Genomic DNA, 10,218 nt, shown 5'->3' with positions numbered 1-10,218 from the left:
TGCAATGTTTTTCTAGTTCAAAACTACCAAAAAAATTGCAAATATTGTAGTTCACTCAAAACGAATCTTACGTATCCAACAACTTTTAGCATACACTTTAAGAGATGGCCTTGCTACTATAATTTACTAGATTCAGCTGTTTATCGCTCTGATTAGCTTTGGTGTGATTGAGTTACGAAAAATTTTAGAGAACTAAACATAAGAACCCACGCCAATATTATTATCAAGTTAATTTCTTGAACCAAATTTTGTGGGAGCAAATTAAAGTACCAAACATAACAAAGACATAATTATTTTTTTTTAAAAAAAAAGATAAAGACTTAGGAACTCATAATTATTTGCATTGTTTTTACCTCTTACAAAATATTACAAATAGAAGACCAAACATAACCTAGTAATTAATTCAAACAAGAGGAGGACAAACAAAACCAGGAGGAGGAGTTAAACCACATGTTGCAAGAACAGAAAGTGCTAGTGGTAGGAAAATATTTAGGTTTAGAAGTTTAAGCCTTATAGTTGTGCATAGACAAATAGCAGCTTCTAGCTCTAGCAATCCTTGTAATACTGGGCAACATATATGTTCCACTGGATTACCTATCCCAATATGTACTAATCCTCCAAGTACATCAAGACAAAGCCCAAGTTTCAATGCATCTATAGGACACGTGGCGGGTGGAGGTGGAACAATACCTGGTATCCCTCCACCTCCACCTCCGCCTCCGCCAGGTGGTGCACCTCCACCAGGAGGTGCGTAAGGAGGATACCCGCCACCACCACCACCAGATGGTGGTGGAAATCCACCTCCTCCACCTCCAGGAGGATTTGTTATTGGTGGGAAAACCCCGGGAGGGTTTGTGATTGGAGGGATTATGCCAGGTGGCCGTGTGATTGGAGGGATTATGCCAGGTGGATTGACAATAGGCGGTAAAATGCCAGGTGGCGGGCGAGTGATTGGAGGTGAAATGCCAGGTGGATTGACAATAGGCGGTAAAATGGCAGGTGGCGGGCGAGTGATTGGAGGTGAAACGCCAGGTGGATGAGTGATAGGAGGTGACACGACAGGTGGCGGAAAGACGATAGGTGGCAAAACCCTAGGTGGTGGCCCACCATGATGAGGTGGCGGTTTGGTGGTCGGTGGGTGTGGACGTGGAGTCGATGGTGGAGGGCGGGGCCTACCGGGGGACTTAGGTGGATGAGGGTGATGATGTGGCGGGTGCGGAGCACCGCCAGGTGGACTAGGTCGTTGATAAGGAGGAGTACAAGGGCATTGATCAGCATAAGTTGGTGGTAACAAACACATTGACATGAAAATCATACAAATGAACAACATTGCTGAAATCTTTGATGAACCCATAGCTATTTTCTTTTTCCTAATACGAAAATATTATTGTTCAACTCTTTAAATATTCCATTTTTTTTATAATGTTATGTTGTTGAATTTTGATATAGACTATAGTTTTTATAGATGTATTGTATGTGTAACCCGTGAAGAAATTAATTTTATGAGAGAGCAACACGTATATGGAGGATTTCCAAAGTGATTAGGTGTATTGTAAAACTGAAATTGGTAAATTTGGATCTTTGTTTGCAAACTTCAATATCCAATCCGTGAATTCTGATTATATAGTCCGTGAATAGTCTTTTTTTAACTACTATTTTACACTGTGTCCAATTTTGCACACATTTTAAGGCACTTTACTTATATAAATTCGTTTAGTGTGATCGATAAAAAAAGTTAAATTAGAAATAAGTTTTTAGTACCTTGTTATTCTTAATCTATTTATACGTTGAGTAACTTCATATGCTAAGTTTGAAAGAGAAAATTTGATTTTCTTTATTGGTTGATTCATAAATTTTAGTGATTTTAAATTTGAATCGTAAAAATAAAAAAAATATAGTTATAAGTGTAGCCCTGATAATAGGCTTTGTAATTATATTCTATTTTAATTTAATCGAATCTCCATATATAATTAATATAATTATTTAACATGTGATAGGAAAACAAAAAAGAAAAGAAGTGAATCTTCTTTTTCTATCATGCAAGATTTTCTCCACCTAATGTAAAGTATTAGCATAAAATCTCAGACTAATTGAAACTTTATTAAATTGTCTTATAGCTAGCTTGCTGGCAAAATAAACATATACATATAAAAAAGAGTAAATAGTGTAGTATTTGTCTAGTTCATTTTATCATAATTCATAATGAAGACGAAGAGAAAATTTTAATTTTATCAATTCTGATTCTAATATTTGAAGTGATTTATATATATATGTAGTGATATTTTTCTAGAGAAATAGTAATTTTAAATCGCAATTATTGAATTCGATCGAACTGGTAAATTATATTCGGTAACTCCGCCTTGCACCAAAGGCATCATGTGAACCTTGTTTTGATTTCTTTCACTTAGAGGTTTCAGACTGGCAAAGGGACCAAACAAAGGAACTTTTATTTTAGCTATTACATCAAAGACAAATAAGTATGAAAATATATAAATTTAAACATTACATATATTTGTTAGTTTGTTTACATTTTATTTTAAGTTTGAAGACATTGATTCAAGTTTTTATAACTTTAGCATACAATTTGATTAGAAGAAAAATAGGAGTAATGTTTTCATACGGAAATAATTAGAAAGTTCTTTACTATTTTAGCGTGAACTTATTTTTTATCATGCATTTTTCAATCATTTTTTTTTGATAAATGAATAGAGAATTATATTTTATAGCATAAATTTTTCACTGATTCACGATGAGCAAAAAGTAGAAGTAACTTACATCTCAAAAAATGATTGATAAGCTCAATCTTCAATAAAGGAAAAGATCAGCAATACATAATCTCTTGATCCATTACAGGAATATATTTTTCTAATGTTGCTAAAGTTGTCATCTCTTTAGTTGAAAAATGGTCCTTCATCTCTTTTTATATAATTGATCAAAAGATGTATAGAAGGTACTATTTATATCCTATCTTCTCATAATTAATCACCATCCACATAATTATATATCATCTTCGTAAGCGAAATCAAAATTAAAAGTTTGCATCTCATAGTCACTTCTTTACAATTGAATCAAATTGATAAGTTAAGATACATAATACATATATATTTATTTAAATTTCTAGTAAAAATACAAAATCTATTAAAAAGCTATTGGATTCGTTCGAGCCCAGAAATCTTCACCTAACTCCGCCTCTGATCGTCTTAACCAACCATATTCTTTGTTTTGAACTAATTAATTGAGAATTATGGATAAAATAACTAATGACTTATATCTTGTTGGACAATATCATGTTGGATCCAAACAAAAGTTTCACATTAGTTATTTAAATTATTCCCTAATTAGTCCAAATAACAGTTTTTTGGAGTCACTAAATGTTGTCTCACTTTCAACAATCCTGCTACTTTCAAGCATTTTTGTGGTTTACATTTGCTACTGTTCCCATTTTTGTAGTTACTATAATTTTAAGTTTACTTTCTTAGCTTAACAAATCCAAGAAAATAATAAAAAATCCTCAAAAATTTATCCTAAACAATTTTCTGTTTTTATCACTTTTCTCTTTCTTGTTGAGCTAATTGACAAGCGCTCGAAAACATGCATGCATGGCAATCATTAATGTTGGTGTCGTAGCAGAGCTAGAAATTCTAATAAGAAAATTCAAAAGGCTACAAAAATATTATACATGTGATTTGAACCTGTAACCTAATTAAGTACGATCATTTTTTAGTCACGTTTGATCAATATGGCGGAAGAGATAATAATAACTAACGCGGAAAATAAAATCGATGATGCGATAGTATGTTACGCACCAACGATGATCACTACGAGTGGAATATGGCAAGGTGATAATCCACTTGATTATTCATTGCCACTCTTTATTGTGCAATTGACATTGGTGGTTGCCATCACTCGACTACTAGTTTTTATCTTGAAACCTATTCGTCAACCTCGTGTTATTGCTGAGATTCTTGTAAGTGATTTATTACAATTCTTCTAAGATTTAACTATATGATTGCAATTTCAAGTTTTTTTATTATTTGTCAATGTACATTGGTTTATTAGTGGAACGCCTTGGTGCTATGGCATAACGGTAAAAATTATTGTCGTGTAATCAGAAATCATGAATTCAAATATTAGAGAAAACCACTTGCAGAATGCAAAGTAAAATTGCATATAATAAACGAAATATGGTTCAATTTGAGAGATCATACATTTTATAACGCACTAATTTAATGGTTGTTAGACCAATTACAATTGTATTTTTGTTAGTGGTCAAGATAATCTTTTCTTGGATAGTAATAAAACAATCAATGATCATATCGATATTAATGAATCGTCTTTTGTGCTAGACCGGATGGATTGAACGATCATATCAATATAAATGAGTTGTCTTTCTGCATGATGAATTAAACTTATAATGAATCGTCTTTGTGCTAGATCAGATGGATATTGAATGATCATATCAATATATAAATGAGTCATCTTTCTGCTAAACAGGATGAATTAAACTTATGATGAATCGTCTTTGTGCTAGACCGGATGGATATTGAATGATCATATCAATATAAATGAGTCGTCTTTCTGCTAAACATAATGGATTGAATAGCATAATTGTTGTTATTATATACTATGCTCATAGACTAATCTTGTGCAAAAAATGATGGCAGGGTGGTGTAATTTTGGGTCCATCAGTATTGGGAAGAAGTAGCACATTTGCTAATACAATATTTCCTCAAAGAAGTGTTATGGTACTTGAAACAATGGCAAATATTGGTCTTCTTTACTTCCTATTTCTAATAGGGGTAGAAATGGACATTGCTGTTCTTCGTCGAAATAGTAAAAAATCATTGCTTATAGCAATAGCAGGGATGGTATTGCCATTTATAATAGGAAGTTCATTTTCCGTCTTATTGCATGATAAGTCACAAAACACAAAAGAAGAAACTTTCATTCTCTTCCTTGGCCTCGCGCTTTCTGTTACTTCATTTCCTGTTCTTGCTAGAATCCTCGCGGAACTCAAACTTATCAACTCTGAAATTGGGAGAATCGCCATGTCTGCTTCACTCATTAATGATATGTTAGCATGGATTGTCTTAGCTTTTGCAATCGCCTTTTCTGAGAACAAAGACATGAGTATAGCTACTCTTTGGGTGATCCTATCAAGTATTGCATTCATTTGTGTATGTTTTTTCGTCATTAGGCCATTGATTGGAAGGAGAATAAGTCAAACTCCAGAAGGCGAATCGATTAGTGAGTTCAACATATGTCTCATTCTAACAGGAGTTATGATATCTGGATTCATAACTGATGTTATTGGAACACATTCTGTTTTTGGTGCTTTTGTGTTTGGCTTGATCATACCTAGTGGTCCTCTTGGTTTAACACTTATAGAAAGGCTAGAAGACTTCGTATCGGGCCTTCTGTTACCTCTTTTTTTCGCCATTAGTGGTCTCAAAACAGAGATTTCTGCTATTGATAGTGTTGCAACATGGGGAGTTTTATGTGTTGTTATATTCTTGGCTTGTGCTGGTAAAGTTATAGGTGTTGTCATTGTAACACTCTATTACAAAATGCCATTTTATGAAGGCCTTTCTCTTGGTCTTCTCATGAATGCTAAAGGCCTTGTTGAGATGATTGTTCTCAATGTTGGTAAAGACCAAAAGGTAATCAACATATACCCCCTCTCTCCCTCTCTGTCTCAGTTTACGTGACACACTTTCCTTTTTAGTCCGTCTCAGAACACAAATTTTCAAAATGAGAGTACTAAATACATACATGTAAATGCAGGTTCTTGATGAAAAATCTTTTGCTATAATGGTGATTGTAGCAATTGGCATGACTGCAATCATCACTCCTATTGTGACAATAGTCTACAAACCATCAAGAAATTTCACCCCGTATAAGAGAAGAACAGTTCAGAAAACAAAGTTGGATAGGGAATTTCGAGTGCTCGTTAGCATCCACACACCTAAAGCAGTTCCAACAATCATAAGTCTACTTGAAGCATCATGTCCAACGAAGAAATCACCGATATGTATATATGTCCTACACCTTGTAGAACTTACTGGTCGCGCATCTGGAATGCTTGTTGTTCATAACATGCGTAAAATAGGAAGGCCAGCTATGAACAGAACACAAGCTCAATCTGATCATATCATCAATGCATTTGAGAACTTTGAGAAAAGTGCAGGATGCGTCTACGTGCAGCCACTCACTGCAATCTCCCCTTACTCAACTATGCATGAAGACATTTGTGTTTTAGCTGAGGAGAAACGCGTGGCACTAATCATAATCCCTTTCCACAAGCAACAAACGGTTGATGGTGGACTAGAAACTACAAATACATCATTCCGAACAATTAACCAGAATGTATTAGCAAATGCACCTTGCTCGGTTGGGATACTAGTAGATAGAGGCTTAACAAGATCAACAGTTAACCAAATCTCACACCATGTTGCAGTGTTGTTCTTTGGAGGACCAGATGATCGCGAAGCATTAGCTTATGCTTGGAGAATGAGTGAACACCCCAACATTAACCTAACAGTTATGCGTTTCCTCCCTGGAGATACAACAATTGAAGCAAGTAGATCAGACTCAACAAACAACAAGAATGACTATAGTGTACTAACAGTTGAAACAGAACGCGATAGGGAAAAACAGCTAGACGAGGAATATGTAGCAGAATTCAGGACAAAAACAGGAAACGATGGATCAATAGTATACATTGAAAGAATAGTGAATCATGGAGAAGAGACGGTAGCAGCAATAAGGTCAATAGATAACTCACACGACTTGTTCATAGTCGGTAGAGGACAAGGGACTAGCTCCCCGTTAACAGCAGGGATAACTGATTGGAGCGAGTGCCCTGAGCTAGGCGCCATTGGAGATCTCTTAGCATCATCAGATTTCGCGATGAAAGCTTCAGCATTAGTGGTGCAACAATATGTAGGTATAGGATCCGGGGATCCATTGATCACTCCGGATAGTCCTAGCGTGCATTATCAACCCTTCAACCTCGATCATTCAAGTCATAGGTCACGAAACAGCTACACAGAACAACAACAACAACAATTACCCGAATTTCATTCACAACAATGAAAACTTTGTAGGACTTGTCATGTCAATATCAATTTCTTTGTTACCTATTCATGAATTTTGTTAATTGTAAAATGTAGCTTTTTTATGCTTCCTACTCTACACATCAATTGTAAGAGTAAAGTGAAGATAATCATAGTAACCCTTTTGGTACATTATCAAAGTTCATACTAGTGTTGATTTATCTAGATGAGTATATTCATTTTATTAAATTCAAATCAAAGAAATTGAGTACTAACACATATGGCTATGATAAAATTTTAAAAAAAACGACGGACAAATTCAGTAGTTAAATAATATCTCTATCATCGTAGTTGATCTATATAATATCTTTTATGAACAGTTCTTTTTTCAAGATAGAAATAAAATCTGCTTATATATATATTTCAACGCTTATCGATAAAATTACATTCGATTGTTATCGTGGTTGGCCGACCTAAATACTGTACTCAGCTTGAAATAATTAGCATGGTAATTTTCATAATTTGGCTGTTTTGGTTGGCGTTTACTTATAAAATAAGATACTACTATACATAAAATAATTTAATCATCGACAAAACTTCACATGTGAACCTAATCAATCGACAAGCTTGAGGCATCATTTATGGACTTTTTGTCATCAAGAATTTGTTTTTGTGTTCTTAATTTCTTGGAATTTAATTAAACTTTGGAATTTTCACTTAATTAATTAGTCCATCTCTCAGCATCATGTCCCTCTAATTTTCATCTGAATTTAATATATATACACTGTTAGTGTAAAGAGAATCAACTGTAATATTTTTGAACCCTTAATTTTAATTTTTGTGATATATGATTTAATATATTTAATCTTCAATTAAATTAAAATGTATGTTTTAGTCCCTTAATGAAGGAAATATATTTTATAATTAGAATTATATTACCATCATTTATAAAGTTATAGTAAAAAACTAACAAACATATGCATGAGCAATTAAGTGGTGCAATAGTTCATAATTATGATAAATTTGTGAATATTTCACAAACAAAAAGATCAAAAGTGCACATTTTTTACTTAATTAAGAATTAAGAGTGTTTCCTTAAATATCACAAGACTAAATTAGAATTTATCAAATAATTTAGGGACCAAAAAAGTTATGAGACCGTATAAAGATATTTACATATTAATCTCTTAAAAATTGTGTGGAATTTATGATCTTGACAACAAAATTTTTTTTAAAAAAATTGTTATAATAAGTAAACTTAATATAATAATGTAAAGTTTTTTTATATTGTCGATATATCTATAACTTTTATTGCCTTCCATAACCACTATTTTATGTTATAGGGCATTAATTAAAATTGTCATGTAACGTTATAGATCGACAAAAGATTCACAATACTAAGTTGTGGTCCTATACCATATGTTAATATATATACTAACAAACATTTTGTGTAGTGTGTTTAAATCTACAACTTCCTTAAAATTGTGGTTTCCTTTACCATCCATGTGTCATTTCCACAAAACATTAAGATAATTGAACATATATGGAGTACATATTTTAAAAAATTTTATCTAAACAATTTGCAGGATATTCACTATGATTTTTTTTAAAAAAAAACAATAATTATATTCATAAGATAATTTGAGATCTGGTAAAACTCGAACGATGATGTAATATCGTAACGATAATTAAGATAGAAAACAGGTTGAGAAAGTTTATGACTTCCTAGCAATAGACTTATTAAGAGGCGAAATATCGGTGAAATATATATATTTTTAATTAAGTATTTTGAATTAGAGTCTTGAAAAATATAAAGTGCTTCTTGGCAAGAAGTAGTCGCATAACCAAAAGTACTAATAAGTGGACTCAAATAAAAACTACTCTAATAGTTTCTTTTTATAAAAAAAATGAATTTGACGAGATATATATAAAAAACGCAATAAAAAACTGATATATACAAATTTTCCAAAATGAATAAGTTTTGTTATTGATAGAGAACACTCTAGTATTCATTATAGAATGTCCGATGCAAATTTAAATTAATTGAATTAATAAATAATATCCATAATGTAATTAGTCTTGAATTTTGAGCTGTTTTTTGCATTGGAATATATAGAGGGAATTAAGGACGCTACTGTCTTTTCAAACTAAGTCTTTTATGCTCAAAATTTTAGTACTTTCATTGATTTTAGTATTAAAATTTTTATTTTGTTGGTCAAATTTTAATTTCTACCTTGTAATTTTTTTCTTTGACCCTCAAACCTTTAAGAAAAATACATGAGCTTTCGTAATAGTTATGATTTCGATAAAATTCAAAAATTTCAATTTAAACTTTATAAATAAGTACTTAATTTATTAATTAATTCATATCTTTGTCATTTTAAGAATTTAACTAACATACATCAATGGTATAATTAATGAATAGTTTACACTATATGATTATTTTTATTTGGTATAACATGTGTACTTTTATCTTATTTTCAAGATCACATAACTCTCTTTTTACCATACAAATATATTATGTGTGACCTAATAGACTTATATTATAAATATTTTCTTACACTATAGCTTAAAAATAAAAAATGCATCATCATATATAAACTCCACAAATATATTTCATTTATCACTCATGATTAAAATGGAATCATACAACAAAAGAAAACCAACAACTATTGCCTTCCATCTAACCAATCAAAATAAACTACATATAGTAACTCCTTTGAAAATAAACAAATATATAAGCATACAAAACACCAAACACACACACACACTCAAACAAAAAGAAACAAAATACACTATATGAAAGTGGATTTTTTTTTTTTGCAAAATGGAGAAATTTGTCTATAGCATAATAAATTAACATTGGAAGTCCTTTGGGACATATTTGCCACAGTTGTTGAGTAACAAGCTGAGTGAAAGTGGAACATTTAGGTTAATTCCCAATAGATTAGCTTTAAGGGCAGTGCAAAGGCAAACAGCAGCATCAAGATCAGCAAGTCCATGAATTAAAGAGCAACATTTAGTCTTGGCTGGGCTACTTCCAATAACAAGGTGCACTAAGTCATTTAGCAAATTGGCACAAGCATTTAGCTTTAGTGTGTCCTTTGGGCACTTTCCCTTTGATGATGGGGTGGAGGGGGTAGAGGGGGTGGAAGGGGTAGAG

The 10,218-nt window shown here is 32.3% G+C and overlaps 3 protein-coding genes across 3 annotated transcripts in view; 1 reads left to right on the top strand and 2 right to left on the bottom strand.

The window, feature by feature from the left end:
• Positions 1–320: 320 nt before the first annotated feature.
• LOC107027977 (36.4 kDa proline-rich protein) lies at positions 321–1,441 on the bottom strand. Its single transcript, XM_015229026.2, has one exon. It carries the CDS (start codon positions 1,352–1,354, stop codon positions 404–406), a length of 951 nt encoding a protein of 316 aa, XP_015084512.1. The 5' UTR covers positions 1,355–1,441; the 3' UTR covers positions 321–403.
• A 2,091-nt stretch (positions 1,442–3,532) lies between these two features.
• Positions 3,533–7,273, top strand: LOC107027865 (cation/H(+) antiporter 15-like). Its single transcript, XM_015228915.2, has 3 exons — positions 3,533–3,967; positions 4,665–5,660; positions 5,785–7,273. Exons 1-3 carry the CDS (start codon positions 3,740–3,742, stop codon positions 7,093–7,095), a joined length of 2,535 nt encoding a protein of 844 aa, XP_015084401.2. The 5' UTR covers positions 3,533–3,739; the 3' UTR covers positions 7,096–7,273.
• Positions 7,274–9,648: 2,375 nt separating this feature from the next.
• The window catches only part of LOC107027943 (14 kDa proline-rich protein DC2.15-like), a 1,298-nt gene continuing 728 nt past the window's right edge, over positions 9,649–10,218 (bottom strand). Inside the window, exon 2 of the mRNA XM_027918912.1 lies at positions 9,649–10,218. This exon is cut by the window's right edge and continues 3 nt beyond it. Within this exon, the coding sequence (XP_027774713.1) occupies positions 9,912–10,218 (307 nt within the window). The 3' untranslated portion in view covers positions 9,649–9,911.

The sequence above is a fragment of the Solanum pennellii genome, chromosome 8 (genome assembly GCF_001406875.1).
Source record: "Solanum pennellii chromosome 8, SPENNV200".
Taxonomy (NCBI): Eukaryota; Viridiplantae; Streptophyta; class Magnoliopsida; order Solanales; family Solanaceae; genus Solanum; species Solanum pennellii.
The sequence above is the reverse complement of the archived record's forward strand: the minus strand, read 5'-3'. Positions and strand labels throughout refer to the sequence as shown.

Coding starts and splice junctions, on each gene's coding strand:
- LOC107027977 (XM_015229026.2), bottom strand. CDS start 1,354: ATGGGTTCATCAAAGATTTCAGCAATGTTGTTCATTTGTATGATTTTC.
- LOC107027865 (XM_015228915.2), top strand. CDS start 3,740: ATGGCGGAAGAGATAATAATAACTAACGCGGAAAATAAAATCGATGAT. Junction 3,968..4,664: donor GTGTTATTGCTGAGATTCTT/GTAAGTGATTTA, acceptor AAATGATGGCAG/GGTGGTGTAATTTTGGGTCC. Junction 5,661..5,784: donor ATGTTGGTAAAGACCAAAAG/GTAATCAACATA, acceptor ATGTAAATGCAG/GTTCTTGATGAAAAATCTTT.